This window comes from Pogoniulus pusillus, chromosome 11 (assembly GCF_015220805.1).
Source record: "Pogoniulus pusillus isolate bPogPus1 chromosome 11, bPogPus1.pri, whole genome shotgun sequence".
Taxonomy (NCBI): domain Eukaryota; kingdom Metazoa; phylum Chordata; class Aves; order Piciformes; family Lybiidae; genus Pogoniulus; species Pogoniulus pusillus.
This window is the reverse complement of record NC_087274.1, coordinates 30120297-30143939: the sequence shown is the minus strand read 5'-3', so window position 1 is coordinate 30143939 and position 23643 is coordinate 30120297. Positions and strand designations below refer to the sequence as shown.

The window sequence follows — 23643 nt, the reverse complement described above, 5'->3', positions numbered from 1 at the left end:
TGTTGCCCTTCTCTGGACACCTTCCAGCACCTCAACATCTCTCTTGAATTGAGGAGCCCAGAACTGGGCACAGCACTCAAGGTGTGGCCTGAGCAGTGCTGAGCACAGGGGCAGAAGAACCTCCCTTGTCCTGCTGCCCACACTGCCCCTGAGCCAGCCCAGGATGCCATTGGCTCTGCTGCCCACCTGGGCACACTGCTGCCTCATCTTCAGCTACTCTCTACCAGCACCCCCAGCTCCCTCTCTGCCTGGCTGCTCTCAGCCACTCTGTCCCCAGCCTGTAGTGCTGCCTGGGGTTGTTGTGGCCAAAGTGCAGAACCCTGCACTTGGCCTTGTTCAGTCTCATCCCATTGGCCTCTGCCCACCCATCCAGCCTGGCCAGGTCCCTCTGCAGGACTCTGCTACTCTCCAACAGCTCCACAGCTGCTCCTAGCTTGGTGTCATCTGCAAACTTACTGATGCTGGACTCAGTCCCCTGGTCCAGATCATCAATAAAGATGTTGATCAGCAGCACAGGCAGGAGCAGGCTGTGACCTGTTTGTCCAGGACACTGCACAAACAGCATCTCCCAGGGCCTGCATTTCCAAGCTGGGAGCCAGGAGACTCAACACCATTTGGGAACACAAAAAGCATTTGGGTGGATAAGGGAGAAATTTCACCCCAAATGGTAGCCTCCTGTGGATTCCTCTCAGCTCCCTCCAAAACACAAATGAATTATCACCAGCTAGAAACAAATTGCTGAGGACTGAAAGGGAAACTTCCCATTAGACCTGGAAAATAAAAGGGCTGCACTCAGAAGCATCTTGACATAGCCTGAGCCACACCTATGCTAATAGATCTTCACCAGCCCCCCCCCCCCAGTGGGGGCACAAAATGAGCTGTTTATTGTAACTGCAGCTTATGACACACACCTTGCTTGTGCTCTCTCTGTGTGCACACAGCTCCTCAGCAGAACTTCGTTTTCCTCTCCCTTTCTCAGTTCCCCCTAGCTTCTCCCCATCCTTTTCTCTCTGGAAAGTGTTGCTTTCAAGCAAAACAAGAGAGCTGCTCAGCTGGAAAAGGGCAGAGGTGGGCTCATGGGGGTACCACACCTGCATCTTCTTTGTCCCTAATCATCTGTGCCATTGGTTGCTGATGAAGTGCACAGCTTCATTTCTCTTCACCTTCCTTCTTAATGGCTTAAGGAGAATCAAAGCCTAGAACCAGCTCTGGAGTGCACAGCACAGACAGGGACCTGTTGGAGTGGGGCCAGAGGAGGCCATAGCCATGCTGGGAGGGCTGGAAGGGTTCTGCTTTGAGGCCAGGCTGAGAGAGTTGGGGTTGTTGAGCTTGGAGAAGAGAAGGCTCCAGGGAGACCTTCTGGTGGCCTTTCAGTGCTTAAAGGGACCTGCAGGAAATGCAACAAGGGCAAGTGTAGAGTCTTGCACCTGGGCAAGAACAACCCCTGGGAGCAGGATAGGTTGGGGACTGATCTGCTGGAAGGCAGCAAAGAGGAGAAGGATCTGGATGTCTTAGTTGATGAGAGGTTGACCATGAGCCAGCAGTGTGCTCCCATGGCTAGAAGGACCAGTACCATTCTGGGGTGGATTAGAAGGGCTGTGGGTAGTAGGTCAAGAGAGGTTCTCCTGCCCCTCTACTCTGCCCTAGTGAGGCTGCCTCTGGAGTACTGTGTCCAGTTCTGGGCCCTGCAGTTCAAGGACATAAAACTGCTTGAGAGAGTCCAGCACAGAGCCACAAAGATGCTGAAGGGAATGGAACAGCTCTGTTATGAAGAGAGCCTGAGGGAGCTGGGGCTGTGCTGCTTGGAGAGGAGGAGCCTGAGGGCTGACCTCATCAGTGTTGATAAAGATGTAAAGGTGAGTGCCAGGAGGCTGGAGCCAGGCTCTGCTCAGTGATCCCCAACGACAGGACAAGGGGCAATGGTGGAAGCTGAGGCATAGGAAGTTCCATGGAAACATGAAGAGGATTTTTTCCCTGTGAGGGTGACAGAACCCTGGAACAGGCTGCCCAGGGGGGCTGTGGAGTCTTCCTCTCTGGAGATATTCACAACCCACCTGGATGTGTTCCTGTGTGATCTGCTTTAGGTGCTCCTGCTCTGGCAGGGGGGTTGGACTGGATGAGCTTTGGAGGTCCCTTCCAGCCTCTGACATTCTGTCATTCTGTGATTCTATGATACAGGAGAGATGGGGAGGGGCTCTTTATCGGGGAGTGTTGTGATAGGATGGGGGTGATGGTTTGAAACTGAGGGAGTGCAAAGTCAGATTAGATAGGAGGAAGAAACTCTTCCCTGTGAAGGTAGTGAGACACTGGAACAGGTTGTCCAGAAAGGTTGTGGGTGTCTCATTCCTGGGAGTGTTCAAAGCCAGGCTGGATGGGGCTCTGAGCAGCCTGATTGAGGGGCAAGTGTCCTCCCTGTGGCAGGGGTGATCTGTAGGGTCCATCCAACCCAAAGCAGTCTGTGAGCTGTGAAACAGAACTGTGTCTCAGCTACAGTGACAAATGCACACAGGTCCAGATAATTTAAGGAGCATTTTATCCACATCCACTCTTTCCACCTGCCTCTGACCTGCTGTTATCTCTTCTGGCTCCCTCCATACTCCTCTGCCCCTCATTTCTGTGCAGATTATCTGAGAGGAGAAGTTATCTGATGGTGGAGATCCCCCAGCACCCTGCTTCATTAAGTGAAGCTTTGTTCTGTCTCAAATATAGCTTTTTCAATCCCAAAACATCCTCTGATGTCCAGGCCAGAAGTAGGTTTGGCCAGAAGAGCTGCTGTGAGAGCCACACACAGTACTCTGGCTGGCTGCATTGTCTCCAGACGTATCACAGTATCACAGTATCACCAAGGTTGGAAGAGACCTCACAGATCATCAAGTCCAACCCTTTACCACAGAGCTCAAGGCCAGACCATGGCACCAAGTGCCACGTCCAGTCCTGCCTTGAACAGCTCCAGGGACGGCGACTCCACCACCTCCCCGGGCAGCCCATTCCAGTGTCCAATGACTCTCTCAGGGAAGAACTTTCTCCTCACCTCCAGCCTAAATCTCCCCTGGCACAGCCTGAGGCTGTGTCCTCTCGTTCTGGTGCTGGCCACCTGAGAGAAGAGAGCAACCTCCTCCTGGCCACAACCACCCTTCAGGTAGTTGTAGACAGCAATAAGGTCTGCCCTGAGCCTCCTCTTCTCCAGGCTAACCAATCCCAGCTCCCTCAGCCTCTCCTCGTAGGGCTGTGCTCAAGGCCTCTCCCCAGCCTCGTTGCCCTTCTCTGGACACGCTCAAGCATCTCAATGTCCCTCCTAAACTGGGGGGCCCAGAACTGAACACAGCACTCAAGGTGTGGTCTAAGCAGTGCAGAGTACAGGGGCAGAATGACCTCCCTGCTCCTGCTGGCCACACCATTGCTGATGCAGGCCAGGATGCCACTGGCTCTCTTGCCCACCTGGGCACACTGCTGGCTCATGTTCAGGCAGGTATCAATCAGCACCCCCAGATCCCTCTCTGTCTGGCTGCTCTCCAGCCACTCCGACCCCAGCCTGGATCTCTGCATGGGGTTGTTGTGGCCAAAGTGCAGCACCCTGCACTTGGAGCTATTGAAGCCATCCCATTGGCCTCTGCCCATCTGTCCAGGCGGTCAAGGTCCCGCTGCAGAGCCCTTCTGCCCTCCAACTCAGTCACATCTGCCCCCAGCTTAGTGTCATCTGCAAACTTGCTGATGACTGACTCGATGCCCTCATCAATGAAGATGTTAAAGAGGATGGGGCCCAGCACAGACTCAAGCAGCAGAGATGCTGGACCTAAAATTAATCCTTGTCTGAAAAGGTGTTAGGAGAAAATTCTGCCCTTCCTCCATGCCAGTTGTGCTGAAAGCCTGCCCCACTTAGAGCCAATTGTGTGCAGCAGGCAGCCTGATAGTCCTGGTCTGTGTGGGTGGCAATGGTTTTTGCTCTCTAAAAGTCACAGCAGAAAGGTTTCTGTTGTCAAACAGCTGTGGAAAACCACCTGGCCCTCCCAGAGGTCCCATCAGAAGGCTGCTACGTGGAAATTAAATGGGGCTTTTAATCAAGTGATTAATCAATCTAATCAAAGGCTCAGCTGCTGTCCTCTCCTTGAGCACTGTGGTGTCCAGAAACGCGAGGAAGGTCTCTCTCTGCCCGTGGCAAGGGCGTTGGAGCCTTGAGGTCCCTTCCAACCTTCTGTGATTCCAAGGTAGCACAAAGCCACTGCCTCAGCCAGCAGATGTCCCTCCACGACTGCTGGAGGTTTGTAAACTCTGAGGTCAGCAAGGAGCAGGTTGGGACAGATCAGAGAGGGAAGAGGTGTGGAAGTGGAGAGGAGCTCAGGTGCTTGTGTAGGTCTCTTCTGTCCCCAGCAGGCAGGAGCAGCAGAATGGTTGTCATTGCAGAAGGGGGTAAAAACACAACCCATCCACCTGGGAAAGGCAGCAGGAGCAGGAAAGGGCAATGATTTGGGGGCATATTTATCAACACAAGCAAGACTAGGTGTTATCATAGAATCATAGAATCATAGAATCAACCAGGTTGGAAGAGACCTCCAAGATCATCGAGTCCAACCTATCACCCAGCCCTAGCCAGTCAACCAGACCATGGCACTAAGTGCCTCAGCCAGGCTTTTCTTGAACACCCCCAGGGACGGTGCCTCCACCACCTCCCTGGGCAGCCCATTCCAATGGGAAATCACTCTCTCTGTGAAGAACACAGAGTCCCAGTGTGGAGGGGTTTGGAGGAGCTCTCTGGAGATCATCTAGTCCCATCCCCCTGCTAAAGCAGGGTCACTCACAACAGCTTGCCCAAGAACACAGTGTCCAGGTGGAGTTGGTAGAGAAGGAGACTCCACAACCTCTCTGGGCAGCCTGCTTCAGGGCTCCAGCACCTTCAAACCAAAGAATTTTCTCTTCAGGGTGGTCTGAACACCCCCAGCTCAGAGAGAAAGCAGCAGTCTGGACTCTGGAGCTTGCTTACCTGCAAGCAGATGAAGTTTTCAGCACAGCTTCCAGTGAAGCAGGGCAGGAGGCTTTGTGATGCTGTTCCTGTACCAGTTTCCTGGAGGTGTAAGGCCCTCAGCTGGTGGCACTCAGCAAAGCACAGCTGCAGACCTTGCCACAGCAATGTTCCCGTTAGCAGGAGGGGTTTGTGCCCTCTCTCCTCACTCTGCTGTCATCCTCCACGCTCAGCCGTGCCACCCATCACGGCCCAAAGCCTCCCTGGGGCACCTGCCATCTCCTCCCGTCTTGCTGGCACCCTCCAGCTGAGCCCTCAGTCCCTGCCCAGCCAAACCCAAGATGCTGAGCTCTGCTCTTTGCAGTTTTAGCTTCATCTCCTGCCTTACAAATGGACTTCTCCAGCCCCTGACTCGTACCCTCTGCTGTTGCCCTGCCAAAAATCTTACACACTGGCCTCTGGCAGCCACCCTGGGCGGGGGCCACATTGCCCTGTGAGAAGCCTGATGCTGCTGCTTCTCCTCTGAGCACAGCTGCTGGCTTCACTGCTACTTTCACACCAACAGCACTCACCTCTTACACTCAGCTCCAACAACAGTGAGCCAAAGCACAAATCCAGGCAGAGAGAAGAGTGGTTCGAGAGTGGTCTGGAAGAGAAGGTTTTGGGGATGTCACTTCATAGAATCATAGAATCAAGCAGGTTGGAAGAGAGCTCCAACACCATCCAGGCCAGCCTAGCACCCAGCCCTGGCCAATCAACCAGACCATGGCACTAAGTGCCTCAGCCAGGCTTGGCTTCAACACCTCCAGGCACGGTGACTCCACCACCTCCCTGGGCAGCCCATTCCAATGCCAATCACTCTCTCTGACAACAACTTCCTCCTAACATCCAGCCTAGACCTGCCCTGGCACAGCTTGAGACTGTGTCCCCTTCTTCTGTTGCTGCTTGCCTGGCAGAAGAGACCAACCCCACCTGGCTACAACCTCCCTTCAGGGAGTTGTAGACAGCAATGAGCTCTGCCCTGAGCCTCCTCTTCTGCAGGCTGCACACCCCCAGCTCCCTCAGCCTCTCCCCATAGGGTCTGTGTTTCCCACCGCTTCACGAAGGATCTCATCTGGACAGGACAAGGTTGGCATGGCTGCGTCAGAGCTCTTGGCTTCGCTCCGTTTCGTGCCAGCTGCTCCTCTCTTGTGGCCTCTAATGAGATGGCAGCAGTTCAGGAGGCCAGCAGCCCGTGGCTGTGTGACATCAACCTTCCTTTTGAGCTTGCAAGGGATTACAGCAGGGGAAGGGGGTGAGAGGCAGGGGCTGTGATCTCTGCTGTCCCTGTGCCTGAGGGAAATTCCCCTCCCGGTGCCCTTTCAGTGCTTAAAGAGACTGATCAGAAAGCTGGGGACAGACAGTATCACAGTATCACAGTGTCACCATGGTTGGAAGAGACCTCATAGACCATCAAGTCCAACCCTTTACCACAGAGCTCAAGGCCAGACCATGGCACCAAGTGCCACGTCCAGTCCTGCCTTGAACAGCTCCAGGGACGGCGACTCCACCACCTCCCCGGGCAGCCCATTCCAGTGTCCAATGACTCTCTCAGGGAAGAACTTTCTCCTCACCTCCAGCCTAAATCTCCCCTGGCACAGCCTGAGGCTGTGTCCTCTTGTTCTGGTGCTGGCCACCTGACATCTCAGCAGGGCCTGATGCGACAGGACAAGGAGTGATGGCTCCAAACGAAAAGGAGGTTCAGACCGGAGAGAAGGGTGGGTTCTCTGAGGATGGTGAGACCCTGGCACAGGCTGCAATAAGGTCGCCCCTCAAGCTGCAAACTAGACAAGTCCACAGCTTTGGTTTGTGCCAGAGCCCTGGGGATGTCTGTACAGCATCCCAGCCCGGTGGGGGTTGGAAGCAACCTCTGGAGATCGCACAGGATCGCCTCGATTAAACCACACACAGCACATCTAGACCGGGGGACATCTCAGCTCATCTCCAGCCCCACTCCCTGGGGACAAAACCCCCCTGCTGCCCGGGTCTGTGCTCAGCCCATGTCTCCAGAGCCCTGTGCCTGCAGCCAAACGCTTCCCGCAGCCGGTGCCCGCCCCATGCGAGACGCGGGCGCCACCAGGTGGCGGCAGAAAGCCACTGCCCTGCGGCTCCTGCCGCCCTGCCTCCCTGCCGCCCTGCCTCCCTGCGGCTCCTGCCGCCCTGCCGCCCTGCCGCTCCTGCCCCCCTGCCGCTCCTGCCCCCCTGCCGCTCCTGCCTCCCTGCCGCTCCTGCCCCCCTGCCGCTCCTGCCTCCCTGCCGCTCCTGCCTCCCTGCGGCTCCTGCCGCCCTGCCGCCCTGCCGCTCCTGCCGCTCCTGCCGCCCTGCCGCTCCTGCCGCTCCTGCCGCCCTGCCGCCCTGCCGCCCTGCCGCTCCTGCCTCCCTGCCGCCCTGCCGCCCTGCCGCTCCTGCCCCCCTGCCGCTCCTGCCGCTGCCGCTCCTGCCGCTCCTGCCTCCCTGCCGCCCTGCCGCCCTGCCGCTCCTGCCGCTCCTGCCCCTCTGCCGCTCCGCCGCTCCTGCCGCTCCTGCCGCCCTGCCGCTCCTGCCGCTCCTGCCTCCCTGCCGCCCTGCCGCTCCTGCCTCCCTGCCGCCCTGCCGCCCTGCCGCTCCTGCCGCTCCTGCCTCCCTGCCTCCCTGCCGCCCTGCCGCTCCTGCCGCTCCTGCCGCTCCTGCCGCTCCTGCCTCTCTGCCTCCCTGCCGCTCCTGCCTCCCTGCCGCTCCTGCCGCCCTGCCGCTCCTGCCGCTCCTGCCGCTCCTGCCGCTCCTGCCGCCCTGCCGCCCTGCCGCTCCTGCCGCTCCTGCCGCTCCTGCCGCTCCTGCCGCTCCTGCCGCTCCTGCCGCCCTGCCGCCCTGCCGCTCCTGCCGCTCCTGCCGCTCCTGCCGCTCCTGCCGCTCCTGCCCCCCTGCCGCTCCTGCCGCTCCTGCCTCCCTGCCGCTCCTGCCGCTCCTGCCGCTCCTGCCGCTCCTGCCTCCCTGCCGCTCCTGCCGCCCTGCCGCTCCTGCCGCTCCTGCCTCCCTGCCGCTCCTGCCCCCCTGCCGCTCCTGCCCCCCTGCCGCTCCTGCCGCTCTGCCGCTCCTGCCGCTCCTGCCTCCCTGCCGCTCCTGCCGCTCCTGCCGCTCCTGCCGCCCTGCTGCTCCTGCCGCCCTGCCGCCCCGCAGCCTGCATCGAAGTGTTGCTTCAATGTTTAGGTGGCAACGTGTCCTAACTTGTGCCTACTTCCCCTTGTCCTGTCACTGGCCACCACGTCTGGCCCCATCCTCTCACCCCCCACCCTTTAGCTCTTGCTGAGTGCTGCTCTGGTCCCCTCTCAGGCTGCTCTTGCCCAGGCTGACCCATTCCAGCTCTTCCAAACCTTCCTCCTCATGGAGACATTCCAGGTCCCTCAGAACCATAGAGTCACAGAATCAGTCAGGGTTGGAAGGGATCACAAGGAGCAGCCAGTCCCAACCCCCCTGCCATGCCCAGGGACACCCTACCCTAGAGCAGGCTGCACACAGCCTCACACAGCCTGGCCTCAAACACCTCCAGCCATGGGGCCTCAACCACCTCCCTGGGCAACCCATTCCAGCCTCTCACCACTCTCCTGCTCAACAACTTCCTCCTCACCTCTAGGCTGAGTCTCCCCACCTCCAGCTTTGCTCCATTCCCCCCCAGTCCTGGCACTCCCTGACAGTCTCAAAAGTCCCTCCCCAGCTTTTTTGTAGCTCCCTTCAGATCCTGGAAGACCACAAGAAGGTCACCTGGGAGCCTCCTCTTCTCCAGCCTGCACAGCCCCAACTCTTTCAGTCTGTGCTCACAGCAGAGCTGCTGCAGCCTCTTTGTGGCTTCTTCCCTGTAAGGAACCTTTGTGGCTTCTTCCTGTGAGGAGCAGCTGAAAGAATAGGGCTTGTTCAGCCCGGACAAAAGGATGCCGAGAAGAAACCTACAAGCCCCTGAAATGAGGCTGGAACCAGGTGGGGGTTGGTCTCTTCTCCAACCTGGTGCAACTCAAAAAGAAAACAGCCTCAAGTTGCACCAGAAGAGGTTTACTTTGGACATGAGAAGCAAGTTCTTCCCAAAAGGGTTGTCAAGGCCTGGAACAGGCTGCCCAGTGACTGAAAAGCTGTGTAGATGTGGTGCTGAGGGGCATGGTTCAGCACCAGCCTCGGTAGAGTTGTGCCGGGGAAAGTCTAGGCTGGATGTTAGGAGGAAGTAGTTGGCAGAGGGAGTGATTGGCACTGGAATGGGCTGCCCAGGGAGGTGGTGGAGTTACTGTCCCTGCAGGTCTTCAAGCAAAGCCTGGCTGAGGCACTTAGTGCCATGGTCTGGTTGATTGGATAGGGCTGGGTGCTAGGTTGGACTGGATGAGCTTGGAGGTCTCTTCCAACCTGGTTGATTCTATGATGATTCTATGATAATTGTTGGACTTAATGACCCTAAAGGTCTTTTTTGAACTAAGTATTTCCATGATCATTTGATTCCCCCAAAGTTAACCTTTTTTTGTTAACTTCTCCCATTTCCTCACTTCTGTCACCAGTTTTCCCATCACTTTTGAATGCATTTTCAAGCAGTTCTAATTGGCCACCATCAGAGGTGTCACTGCCAGAGGGGCTTCTCAGCTGAACAGATGCTCTCCAGAGCACACAAGGAGGAGTTGGCAGACTCAGAACCAACCTTGGCAGATATTCCTTATGCTGGGCACTGCTGTTTAGTCTTCTCCCAGTTCAGTAGCACTGGAATCTCATCCCCGAGGCCTCTCTGAAAGCTCTGGAGCCTTCAGCACAGCAGAAATTGGAGCAGGGCCAGGGGAGGCCACAGCAATGATGTAAGGGCTGGAAGCCCTCTGCTGAGAGAGTTGGGATTGCTCAGAGACCTTCTGGTGGCCTTACAGTACTTGAAGGGAGCCACAGGACAGATAGGGAGGGACTCTTTATTGGGGAGTGTTGTGATAGGATGGGGGTGATGGTTTGAAACTAAAAGAGGAAGGTTCAGACTGGAGGGAAGGATAGGGCTGGGTGCTAGGTTGGACTGGATGAGGAGGTCTCTTCCAGCCTGTCTGATTCTATGACTCTATGATTTAAGTGTTTTGTGCTGAGGCTGGTGAGACCCTGGCCCAGGTTTCCCAGAGAGGTGGTAGATGCCCCCTCCCTAGAACCATCCCAGCTCGGGTTGTCTGGGGCTGTGAGCAACCTGCTCTAGTTGCAGATGTCCCTGCTGACTGCAGGGGGGGCTGGTCTAGATGATTTTTAAAGGTCCTTTCCAACCCAAACCCTTCTGTCACTTTGTGAACACCTCTCTTTTTGGACTGTTGAATGAAAGAGCTGCAAGTTACTGAGTGAAATCTTCTGGAGGTTGAGCAGCTTGATCTAGCTGGGGATGTTCCCTGCTGACTGCAGTGGAGTTGGACTGGATGACATTGAAAGTTTCCTTCTCACCCAAAACATTAGGTGATTCTATGAGTTCATGATGCTGTGATTCTATGATTCTGATTCTCTTCTCTCCTCCTCTGTTTATCAGAGTCAGTTGCACCAACATTTAGTGACCAGATAACTAGCCAGAGATTTGATTCTGAGCTTTTACAGCCACCTGTGCCTCGGGTTACACTGAGATGTTACCAAATCTCTCTTTATGAGCTGCAAGTTATCGAGTGAAGTCTTCAGGAAGTTCCCAAGGCTTTTTATTACAACATTTATTTCAGTCTAGAAGGCACTTACAATACAGAAAGGAAATAAACATAAAAATGAGAGGCACCAAAAGTTGAGTTGGAATTAAGAAGACAAAATTAGCCAGACAAAAAAGGAGAACCCTTCCCCATTAGCAGGACATCACACAGAAATGAAGCTAGTGGAGGCTAAGGGTTTGGTTTTTTAACAGTTAGGTCATTTTTTTCTGTTGTTGTTTAATAGAAAACAAAAACAAAGATAAAAGCTGTTCTACTGTGAACTGAACTGAAACAAACCAACCAACCCAGAAAGTAAAAGAACCCCTCCAGAGAGCTGTCCAGGGCGAGGGGGTTGGTGGCGTTGGCAATCGCTGGGTCCTTCAGTTGCGGCCCTGCAGCAGGTCCTGGTACATCTCGATGAGGTGAGCAGCCTCTCTCTGCCCGGAGAGCACAGCACCGTGGGTGGTGGAGTAATACTTCCTGTGAGTGGCCTCTCCAGAGAACAGCACCTGCATGGGCTGGGGGGAAAGAAGAGCAGAGCTGCTCAGCAGCGCTCACTGGACAGCAGCTGCCAGCAGGAGACAAAGGCAAGATGTAACAGTCAGAAAGTAGACAATTCCTTAGAGCCCCCTAACCAAATGGAAGTCAGTGGGAATTAATAGTAGCTTGGCAAAGCATGAAGGCAGTCCTCCCACACAGAGCCTTTGACATTAGGTTTGAGCCTGGGCAGCCCATTCCAGTGCCAATCACTCTCTCTGACAACAACTTCCTCCTAGCATCCAGCCTAGACCTCCCCCGGCACAGCTTGAGACTGTGTCCCCTTGTCCTGCTGCTGGTTGCCTGGCAGAAGAGACCAACCCCACCTGGCTACAGCCTCCCTTCAGGGAGTTGTAGACAGCAATGAGGTCACCCCTGAGCCTCCTCTTCTGCAGGCTGCACACCCCCAGCTCCCTCAGCCTCTCCTTACAGGGCTGTGCTCCAGGCCCCTCACCAGCTTTGTTGCCCTTCTCTAGACATGTTCCAGCACCTCAACATCTCTCTTGAATTGAGGAGCCCACAGAATCACAGAATCAGCCAGGTTGGAAGAGACCTCCAAGATCATCCAGTCCAACCAATCTCCCAGCCCTATCCAGTCAACTAGACAGTCCCAGAACTGGACACAGGACTCAAGGTGTGACCTGCCCAGTGCTGAGTAAGCTAGATGGCTTTTGAGTCTCTCTAGGGATAGGGATTGAGGCTAACTGGAATATTTTACTGACTGAAATTAAATCCTTAGCTGTGAGAAGAGAGAAAAAAAACCCAACATCAGTAGCCAATACTCCTCATTTTTCTGCTGAGAGATGCAACCAGTCAGAACAGAGCTAAGACACTCACTTCTCACACACTGCTCAGCTCTCATTTTGGTTCCTTCTTTCTGGTGGTCTGGTCTCTGTGGCTGCCTCTGCCTTAACTCTAATTTAACCTAACCCTTTTCCCTCTAACCTCCTTGTTGTCTTTTTGACATCTCACCTCAGATCTCTCCAGATTTATCACATGGGTTGATCTGGTTATTTCTGGGGGAAAGAGGAAAGGGGGGAGGAGGTTTGGATTGGGAGCCCTCCAGGCAATCTGATTGTTCAGGGAAGGGTACCATGTTTCTGTGTTACTTTAACCTGTATATGACTGTAAATATTGTGTCTATAGCTGCTTGTAAATTGTGCCAAGCTGTAAATGCAGCTTCATTCCTTAACTTCCATCTGGCTGAGTCTAGTCTGGGTGATTTCATCCTGTGTGGGGGACAGGTAACTCCCAAACCATCGCAAGACTAAAGTTTCTGTGCCGTCCCTACCAGGTGACAGCAGTGGCTTTAGGGTGTTGGCTCTCCAAGTCCTGCTGTGGTGCACCACAGGGATGGGCACAGCACATGGGTGACAAGAGATATGAGCAAGGAAAAGGTACTTAGATGTTAGACACTGGAACAGGTTGTCCAGGCTGTGGGTGACCCATCCCTGAAAGTCTTCAAAGCCAGGCTGGACAGGGCTGTGAGCAGCCTGATCTAGTGGAAGATGTCCCTGCTGGCTGCAGGGGGAAGTGGAATTTGATGATCTTTAAAGGTCCCTTCCAACCCAAACCATGCCATGATTGTCTGATTTCTGTGCTGAACAGCATTATGTGGTGGGGTCAGGCTCTGGATGGAGGAGATGGACTGGACAGATACTTGGAGATGTAAGTTCATCAGGGATTGTCTTTGGATTTGGCCAGCTAACCCTGAAGGACAGGCTGAGTTTGGTTTAATACCACAGGCTCACAGGATGTTAGGGGTCGGAAGGGACCCAAGGAGATCATTGAGTCCAACCCCCCTGCCAGAGCAGGACAATGCTATCTAATACAGATCACAGAGGAAAGATGTTACTCCTCTTCAGGTGAGCTTGGTAACTATCTCCATGTGTGCTACTGCTCTCCATGCTGCATTCAGAAAGCAAAGGTAGTGTCTGAGGGGCAGATTTATTGTCTCCTGCCAACACTTGGGGCCACCACTGAAGGACTGGGCCTCTCTCAGCCAGCACAGAAAGATTTCCTGATGTGCCACTCTGACACACTCAGACCAAGCCATTAGCTGGGGTCATGCAGGCCATGGTTTAAAGCAGGAACTTGCTCTCCTAGGGAATTCTCAACTGGCCACTTAGGCTGGTGGTCTTTAGCCAGAGCCCAGCATTCCAAAAGCCACGCAGATGTCCAGCTCTTGATCATTTCAGAGAGATGGGATTCTCTGAGATGCTGGGATTCCAACGTGCAGGGAAAAGCCTGCCCACATCAGCTGTTCACACACTCCTGGAGGTCCAGCCAAGAGATTGTCTCTTCCAGTCTCCTCCCAGAAGCCTCAGCACCCGGTGGGGTGGTGCTGTCCCCAGCACAGAGCCCTGCTGGCCCATACTTACAGCAGTCTTGGAGCTCTCGGCGTAAGGCAGCGGCTTAGCGAGTTTCTCTACATCGGCCCCACTAGACCCAACCTGGGTGTAGGAGTAGGAGCCACGGAAGTTGGGATTGCTGCCCCAGGAGGAGCGCAGGATCCGGCGAGGTTTCGGAATGTTTGGATTCCCTGGGTGGAAAAGAGACAGAGAAGTGAGAAGTAGCAGTGCCTGGTGTGGAGCTGCACCCGTTCTGCTGCTCGCCAGTCACAGAGTCACCGCGCCTGGAAAAGACCTCAGCAAGTCCAACCATGAGCTAGCTCTGGCAGGGCCACTCCTACACCACATCCTCCAGCACCAGAGAATCATAGAACCAACCAGGTTGGAAGAGACCTCCAACATCATCCAGTCCAACCTAGCACCCAGCCCTGGCCACTCAACCAGACCATGGCACTAAGTGCCCCAGCCAGGCTTGGCTTCAACACCTCCAGGCACAGAGACCCCACCACCTCCCTGGGCAGCCCATTTCAGTGCCAATCACTCTCTCTGCCAACTACTTCCTCCTAACATCCAGCCTAGACCTCCCCTGACACAGCTTGAGACTGTGTCCCCTTGTTCTGTTGCTGGTTGCCTGGCAGAAGAGACCAACCCCACCTGGCTACAGCCTCCCTTCAGGGAGTTGTAGACAGCAATGAGCTCTGCCCTGAGCCTCCTCTGCTGCAGGCTGCACACCCCCAGCTCCCTCAGCCTCTCCTCACACGGCTGTGCTCCAGGCCCCTCACCAGCTTCATCACCCCTCTCTGGATATGTTCCAGTACCTCAACATCTCTCTGGAACTGAGGAGCCCAGAACTGGACACAGGACTCAAGGTGTGGCCTGACCAGTGCTGAGCACACTAGATGGCTTTTGAATCTCTCTAGGGATAGGTATTCAAACTTGGGCAGCCTGATCCAGTCTTTGAGAATCATTTTGGTGGAGAAGCTTTTCCTGAAGTCCAACCTAAACCTCCCCTGGTGCTTCTTGAGGCCATTTCCTCCTGCCCTATCACTTGTGAGTTGGGGAGAAGGGTCAAACACCCACCTACCTCTTTACAACCTCCTTCCAGCGAGTTGTAGAGAGTGAGAAGGTCTCTCTGCAGCCTCTTTTTCTCTAGGCTGAAACCCCCCAGTTCCCTCAGATGCTCCTCACCAGCCCTGATCTCCACACCCTTCACCAGCTTTGCTGCCCTTCTCTAGATCCAGCAAATGATCAGTGACAACAGAGCCTGGCAGAGCCTGCAGAGCAGAGGTCCTGCACCAGATCTCTTCTCTGTCACTGAGATGTGAGCACCTAGTTAAGAGCAATAGGATCCTTTTTAACACAGTGTCTTCCTGGAGTCCCTCATTTTGGGGAAGATCTTTAGAATGGTTGGACTGGATGACCTTGGAGATCTCTTCCAACCTGGTTGATTCCATTCTATGATTCTATGTTTGTGTTCCTGAGAGATTGGGCAGCTTCAGGGAACCCTGCACACAGTTTATTTGAACATAGAGAGATTTTCCTGGTCCCATCTGCCCCAGTGGTGAGCAAGGACATGATTCACCTCACCTAGGTGCTGACCTAGGTGCCCAGGCTAAAGTGCCTGCTTAGGCAGCCTCGTGAAAGTTGTGTGCCTCCACCAAGGAGATAAGGATGCCAGAAGGCAAACCCTCATTCTGTGGGCCCACAGGAAGACCACAGAAGGTGTTCAGAAGATGTTCAAAGCCTGCACTAACTCAGTCCAACTGCTCCTCAGTCGCTCCCCGCAAGCCCAGCAGATCCACTTTGTGGGGTGCACACTGTAGGGACAGAAGGCTTTTGAGGCTGGAAGTTGGGTTTCCAGATTGATGGAGGTTTTCCAACGCTAAGAAGATGTAGGAAGTAGAGGTGAGGGGCACCTGAGTGAAGCAGTGACAGGACAATCACCAACCACTGTCCTTATGGCAAAGCACAGGGATGCAGGACTGTGCCAAGGCAGCCCACCAGCGGGTGGCACAAGAGCCTCAGTCAGAACAGACACAGGGAGGGTCGCACACAGAGTCACAGAACAGTCTGGGTGGGAAGGGACCTCCAAAGGCCATCCAGTCCAACCCCTCTGCCATCAGCAACTAGAGCAGGTTGCTCAGAGCCCCACCCAACCTGACCTGGAATGGTTCTAGAGATGGAGAACCTTTTGCTGGGCTGGTTTGAAGCCATCTCAGTGTCACTGACCAAGATTTTGTTGGCATCCTGTGATCGTCTTTGGCTGGCTGGGGGAAGAATGAGGAGAGAGGACATGGAGAATCCTCTCTCTGGGGGAGAGCTGAAAGCCAGCCTTGAGGCAACCACACACAACCAGGTAAGGTTCAGCTCCTGCAGAAGCAGCAAGATAACTGACAGGTGTCTGCCTCTGGCATGGCTCCTGTGCCTGCTTCAGCCCTCGGCTCTGCAGCACATCAGCATCCTTACCCCACTTCACCCCGTGCAGATCAGGAGCTGCTTCCTTCCCTGTCTCAGCTCCTGGTTTCAGGAGGATGCTGTGTCAACCAGAAGGATGAGCACAAGGCTGAATGGGAGCAGAGGCTCCTGGGTGGCTTCCTGTGAGCACTTTCTAACCACCGACGCCCAGCTCAAAACATGGCAGAGCCCAGCAGATAAACACAGCCTGCAAACACACACATCCTACGACTGGGTGTTGTTTCAGGAGTAAGGACTGAGCACAACAAAGCCTCTGAAGCATGCTCCTCCTGGAATCTTCAAAGCAGGAATGCCTGGGATGGAAGTGACAAGCCCAAGGGAGTCTGAGAACAGGGAGCTCTCGGGTGCGTCACGGAAGGAAGTTATCCTGGTTTATTTTTAAGGGCTGTGGGAAAACCCAGGAGCAGGCACACACACCGTGGAAGCTGTTACACAACACCCCACCAAGGAGGGCCACAGCAGGCAGCCACCACGCTGCAGCACCCAGAAACAGCCCCACAAGGGGTGCTTGTTTCTCTGCAGTGGGCTGGTGGTGCCTCTTCCGCGGCTGGTGCATGTTATGGAGTCACAGAATGGAATCAGAGAAGCCTTCAGGTTGGAAAAGCCTTTTAGGATCATCCAGTCCAAACATTCTCTGACTCTACCAAGGCTTCTGCTAGGCCATGTCCCTCAGCATGTCCTTCCCTCTTTGAAACACCTCCAGGGACTGGGATTCAACCACCTCCCTGGGGAGTCTCTGCCAGTCCAAAGCTTGAGAACCCTTTCAGTCAAGAAGCTTCTTCCATTGCCTAACCTAAACCTCCCCTGCTGCAACTTGAGGCCATTTCCTCTTGTCCTACCACTTGTTACCAGGGAGAAGAAGCCAACCCCACCTGGCTCCAACCTCCTTTCAGGTTGTTGTAGAGAGACAGAAGGTCTCCCCTCAGCCTCCTTTTCATAGAATCATGGAATGGTTTAGGTTGGAAGGGACCCCAAAGGTCATCTAATCCAAACCCCTGGCCATAGGCAGGGACACCTCCCACTAGAACAGGTTGCTCAAGGCCTCATCCAGCCTGGCCTTGAACACCTCCAGGGAGGTTGTGGAGCACAGAATCACCCAATGTGCTCAGAAGGGAGCAGGTCTGCACTCACTGCCTTCTGCCCTCAGATACACATTGCTCAGCCAGTGATGGAACCAGAGCAAGATTTCTCACTGTTCAAAGGCATCCCACCAAAGCAGGTCTAGAGGACACTGGTTTCCAGCCATCCAGCTGTGGAAAGCAGGAATGTCAATGGTTCTTTGGCTAGAACAGCCCTGGGAGCTTTTCACAGCAAAGCCAGACCACAGAATGGCCCAGGTTGGAAGGGACCTCAGACATCATCTACTCCAACCCCTCTGCCATGGGCAAGAACACCTCTCAACTAGCCCAGGTTGCTCAGAGACCCATCCAGCCTAGCCTTGAACACCTCCAGGGAGGGGGCAGCCACAACCTCCAGGGGCAGCCTGTTCCAGAACCTCACTATCCTTGTCCTGAAGAACTTCTTCCTGAGACCCAGTCTAATCCTACTCTCCTTCAGCCTAGATCTATTCCCCCTTGTCCTGTCTCTATACACCCTTAAGAAAAGACCCACTGCAGCCTTCCTGTAGGATCCCTTTGGATATCAGAAGGCAATTCTAAGGTTCCCTCAGCACCTTCTCTTTCCCCAACTCCCTCAGCCTGTTCTCATCTTTGTGGCCTTCCTCTGGACTCACTCCAAGAGCTCTGTGTCCTTCTTATGCTGGGGAACACCAGAACTGGATGCAGTATTCAAAGTGAGGTCTCAGCAGAGTCAAGGGGCAGAATCCCTTCTCTTGCCCTGCAGCCCAGCACACAGCTGCCTTCTGGGCTGCATGAGAGCACTGCCAACTCATGAGGAGCTTCTCATCAACCAGCACCCCCAAGCCTCTTTCTTCAGGGCTACTCTCACCCACAGTACCAATCTGCACGTGAAAGTCAGGTCACAGAGGCAGATCATCTCCTGTCAGAGAGCAAATCCTCAGTGTGAGGAAACACAGAGTCTAAAAGAGTGGTTTTATCATTGGACTAACACTCTGAAGCCAAACCAAAGCCTCCACGAGCAATGAGCTGGGAGAACACAGGCAAAGATGGGAACCTACCTGGTAATGCATTCATCCTTTCATAGGAGAACAAGCAAGAGGAACATGGGGGATTTAATTCCCAGAACATGAAAGCTTCAGAAGGCAAAGTGAATATTAAAAGCTCACAGCAGCTCCTTTCATTACTGAATCCAAGGTTCTCCATACTCAGTGGAGAAAAGCTTCTTCAGAAGATGTGACAGAGCACCAAGTGAAGCCTGCAGGATCTGAAGCACTTTATGGAAGAGTCTGTCTTTCTGCTGAGCTTAGGAAATCCTAGCTTCCCAGCTCAGTTAGCTGACTTCCATGAAGTGGGGCAGTGGGGTCTGGTGGAGCTAATTGGGGCAGAGCAGTCCAACCTCTTTCAGAAATGACTACCAATAGATCACAGCCAGGAGCCTGCTTTGTCCCTCTCCAGCCCTTCTCCAGCTGCTCTGACACTCTCACAAACCAGATGAGTGGAGAAGACAGAGGGCTGAGCATGCTGCTGTTCTTTCAGCCTGCCTGGCACCTGGCCCAGATTACCCTTGAGATATTCACTGCTTCTGTGAACCTGCTGAGTGAAAACAGGAGCAAAGGTAGCAGAAGCACCCCAGCTACTTCAGCAAGGCCATCCTGCAAGGCCTGTGAAAAGCTTTTCTACACACAATACATTTTGAGAGCAGAAAGTAGAATAGGTCACCTTGTGCAGAGGGTGTTCCAAGAACAGGTTTTCTTTGCTGCTAGTTTCAAGCAGCTGAGAGGCCACCTCCCAGCTTCTGCACAAAATGTTCATTGCAGAGCCCTGGTAAATTCCATCTGAAATTCTCCAGGGTTAGATAACCCAGGATTAGCAGCAGGCTGAGGTAGAGCTCACACTGCTGAAGAGTCTGATAGACAGTGACCAGGTGCAGCATCAGCTGGAGCAGCAACTGCAGCACATACCACTGATCTCTTGCCAACAGATTTCCATCCTGGGAGGAGGAGAGGAACATCCAACACAGGCAAACAATATTAACAACGAGGGAGTCCAAGAAGGAAGAGGGAGAGTTCCAGACTGCCAAACTAAGAGAGTCCCAAAGAGCCAAATCCCCAGTGAGGAATCAAGGTGCTTTTCAAACCCAAAAAGAGGCCTCAAGCAAGAAAAGCTGCAGCAAACAAGGTTGTTTATCTGCTCTGGGAGCCATCAGCATGGGAACAACTTGGCCACACTGTCTCCTGCCACACTGCATGATTGAAGCAGTTGGCCTGCTGACGTCAGGAGGCAAGAAAGTGTGTGACTACTGACGTTGTAGGGACACCCAACACCACCAAAACCAAACAGCTCAGGAGGCAGGAGCTGCCCAGAGTCCAGCATTCACCCATTCACCTACTGCTCTGCAGGCTGCAGGGTAGCCAGGGGTTCATGGTCCAACAAACACAGCATCTAGCAAACCGAAACAAGGACTCGGGTATGGGGGCTGTGCTGGGGCTGCTGAACCCCAGGCTCTGCCCTGTGGTTTCTGAAGACACAGGTAAAGTGTAAAACCTTCTCTGGCATCATCCAGGCAAAGTGTAAAACCTCCTTTGGCACCATCCAGGTAAAGTGTAAATCCTCCTCTGGCACCATCCAGGTAAAGTGTGAAACTTCCTCTGGCATCATCCAGGTAAAGTGTAAAACCTCCTCTGGCACCATCCAGGTAAAGTGTGAAACTTCCTCTGGCACCATCCAGGTAAAGTGTGAAACTTCCTCTGGCACCATCCAGGTAAGTGTAAAACCTCCTCTGGCACTGCACAGGTAAAGTGAAAATCCTCCTTTGGCACCATCCAGGTAAAGTGTAAATTATCCTCTGGCACCATCCAGGTAAAGTGTAAAACCTTCTCTGGCACCATCCAGGTAAAGTGTAAAACCTTCTCTGGCACCATCCAGGTAAAGTGTGAAACCTCCTCTGGCATCATCCAGGTAAAGTGTAAAACCTCCTCTGGCACTGCCCAGGTAAAGTGTAAAACCTCCTCTGGCACTGCCCAGGGAAAGTGTAAATCCTCCTCTGGCACTGCCCAGGGAAAGTCTAAATCCTCCTCTGGCACTATCCAGCCCTCAGCTGCCAAGACCCTTGAGGGTTGTCAAGGCCTGGACCAGGCTGCCTAGGTCAGGGGTGAAGTCCCTGGAGGGGTTCACAGCTGTGTGGATGCGGTGCTGAAGGACGGGGTTCAGTGGTAACCTGGCAGTGCTGGCTTTATGGCTGGACTTGATGAACTGAAAGTTCCTTTCCAACCTAAACCACTCCATGCTTTTATGACTCTCAATCTCCACATTGCTGGCAGCAAACTGTCTGTCAGCACAGGGAGAGAAGACCTGTGAAGGCAAATGTCTTCAGTTCACTGGGGGTCCACAAACACAAGGTAAAGCTGGAAACCCACTGGGTGCTGAGATTTGGCCAACATGAGCTGGCAGGCAGGTAGAAAAAGCTTTAATTGCAGGGCCTGTCACTAAAACACCTCTCATCTTGGAGGCTGCTGCTCTTCTATTTGCTTATGAGGATGTATAAACCAGAAGTTGTTATTTCTAGATGCCAGGGAGGCAATCACTCTTCGAGAATCCCTACTTGGTGCTGGAACTTAGTGCCTCACATCAGAGGATCTCAAAAATAACTCCTCAGATTTGAATAGTCCTCTCCTTGCAACCTCCAGAGCAGTGGCTGCAGATAAAGCAAGGCCCAGCAGGATCAAGTACTACTACTTGTAGTGAGTTCACCTTGGATTTGCTCAGTACAATGCACCACAGATCTGTCTTACGTAAAATCACAGAGTGCTGGGGGAGCTGGAAGGGATCTTTGGAGATCACTGTGTCCAACCCCACTGCCAAGGCAGGATCATCTAGGGCAGGGCACATAGGAATACATCCAGATGGGTCTTCAAGGTCTCTAGAGAAGGAGACTCCACAGCTTCTCTGAGCAGCTTATTCCAACTATTGCCTTTAATGTGCTCAGTGAATGAGAAAGCTGTGAAGTCCAGGAAGGGTTAATTGAATCATAGAATCATAGAACCAAGCAGGTTGGAAGAGACCTCCAAGATCATCCAGCCCAACCTAGCACCCAGCCCTAGCCAGTCAACCAGACCATGGCACTAAGTGCCCCAGCCAGGCTTGGCTTCAACACCTCCAGGGATGGTGCCTCCACCACCTCCCTGGGCAGCCCATTCCAATGGGAAATCACTCTCTCTATGGGGACAAAGTGAGGCACCTGGGACTGCTCAGCCCGGAGAAGGCTCTGGGGACACCTTAGAGCAGCCTTCCAGTACCTGAATGGCATCTACAAGAAAGCTGGGGAGATGCATTTTAGAAGGGTTTGTAGTGACAGGACAAGGGGCAATGGCTTTGAGCTAGAAGAGAGGAGATTGAGACTGAAGATTAGGAAGAAATACTTGACAGTAAGGATGGGGAGACACTGGCACAGGTTGCCCCCTCCCTGGAGCAGTTCAAGGCTAGGCTGGATGAGGCCTTGAGCAACCTGGGCTAGTGTAGGGTGTCCCTGCCCATGGCAAGGGGAGTTGGGACTGGAGGATCTTCAAAGTGCCTTCCAACCCGACCCATTCTATGAATCCATGAAGATGAGAACTCTCAAGATCAATGGATACCTGGAAATTCAGGCCAATGAGATTTCCCCATAGCCTCACGTTGAATGAAAAGTCAGGGCTGTGACCCAGCCACCTCTCAGCTGAGCTAAGCAGATCCAACTCCACTGGCTCCAGAAGAGCTACTTTGCTTTCCACAGCTGAGTAGAGAGTGGGCTCAGGAGTCCAGAACCCAACAGCTCCAGCTGCTGAAGGGTTATTTGTCATTAAAGAAAGCAGAGGATGTGGAATGCTCCTGCACTTCTGCCCACCACTTCCTGAGCTGGTTCTCAGCCCCTCTGTATAAATAGCTGTCAGGCACACCCAGGCAGGAGGTGGAAGCACAGCACACGCAAAGCCCAGCCGAAGGGACGGCAGATGCTACCGAGCTAAAAGTGACTGCAGCGCCTTTTCTTCCTGGTGCCTATTCAACACCCCAGCTCCGCTCCCCCTCTCCTCCCCGCCCCACCCAAGGACCCAGGGCGTGGCTGACCTGTGAATTTACGGAGCATTTCGGTGCAGGTTTCTGCCACAGTCTCATCATCACACTTCTCCATAATCAAAGCCTCTTCTCCACAGATCCAGCCGCTCAGGACATAGCCATACCTCTCTGGTGGGTAGAGCACATCGAAGCTGCAGATCTTCTTGTACCACAGCTCCTCGGGATAAGTCAAGCTCTCGCTTTCTGCCTCGTCTTCCCAGACAAACTGGATGCTGTTGCATTCAGAGCTCCAGAAGGGCTCCTCGAACTCCAGGAAGATCTTGTCAGTGGTGTTGATGCCAAGTTTCTCAATGGCCATCACCTTCTCCTCGGGCAGGCGGGGATGGAAGAGGCTCTCGTGGCGTTTCTTCAGGACTCCCAGGGACACAGTCACGATGACGTGGTCAGCCGGGATGAACTCACAGTCCTCGCACTCTACGAAGACATCAGAGCCCCTGTCCTCCTTGGGGAGGTCACTGTTGTGGTCAGCCACCCTCTCAATCTCCTTGCTGACCGACTGGTTCCAGTGGATGCACTTGACCGGCTTGCGGAGCTGGATGACGGAGTCGGGAATGGAGCGGGCCAGGATCTCCACGATCTTTATGAACCCACAAGGGATGATGTGATGAGCCCCAGGGATTTCGGTCCACTCCCCAAACTCACTGAGCGAGACTTCGTCCATGCTGTGGGAGCTGCTCTCACAACTCTCCACCTGAGGAAAAGCAACACAAAAGCAACGTTGCTGCAGAGCAACTTCTACGGCCACAGCAGACTCACAGAATGCCAGGTTGGAAGGGACCCCAAGGATCACCTGGTCCAGCTCTTCTAGGTCACAGTAGAGGTGGAATGAGCTGGCCCAGCAGCCTGGCAGGCTGCCCAGTGTAGGGGAATCCACCACTTCCCCTGGGAGATGATTCCAATGCCCGAGTGCTCTCATGGGGAAACATTTTCTACTGGAGTCTGCAAGGGCAGAGGAGCTGCACAAGCTGGGAGTCCTGAACCCCACTCTTAAACCACACCATTTGTGCTGGGCAACCAGTGCTTGGCCAGAAGGCCTGAGTTAAAAACAATCCTTGGCCTTCCTACCAACCAGAGAATCTGTTCTGCCATGGTAAGAAGGTGCAGCAGCTCTGGTTGCATCAGCCAGAGTTCAGAGATGGCCCCTTTGCTTCTGCCTGATTCTTGGTTACAGCTCTGCCTGTTTGCTGTCATCTAAAACCCACTGCCCTGGCCAGGCACTGGCTGCTTGGTGCTGCAGGGACAGGAGCTGAAGCTGTGCTAATCAGATGCTCTTTCCCATGGTAATAAACATGCCCGTGAGGAGCCACGAAAGACTTTTGGCAGCTATTTCTGCTGTCTGCAGCTTTCAGCATGCTGCCAAACAGGCAGCAAGCTAATGATCTGCTAGGGCTGAGGGGACTCACAGCAGCAGGAACCAGAGGAGACAGAAAAAGGAAATGCCAAGATGTGAGGCACTT

At 54.0% G+C, this 23643-nt stretch overlaps 1 protein-coding gene across 1 annotated transcript in view; it reads right to left on the bottom strand.

The window, feature by feature from the left end:
* Positions 1-10633: 10633 nt before the first annotated feature.
* SMOX (spermine oxidase) overlaps positions 10634-23643 on the bottom strand; it is an 80154-nt gene continuing 67144 nt past the window's right edge. Inside the window, exons 5-7 of the mRNA XM_064151659.1 lie at positions 22178-22877; positions 13554-13714; positions 10634-11153 (exon numbers count right to left, since the gene is read on the bottom strand). Coding sequence (XP_064007729.1) covers positions 11016-11153; positions 13554-13714; positions 22178-22877 — 999 coding nt within the window. The 3' untranslated portion in view covers positions 10634-11015. The remainder of the gene's footprint in view (positions 11154-13553; positions 13715-22177; positions 22878-23643) is intronic.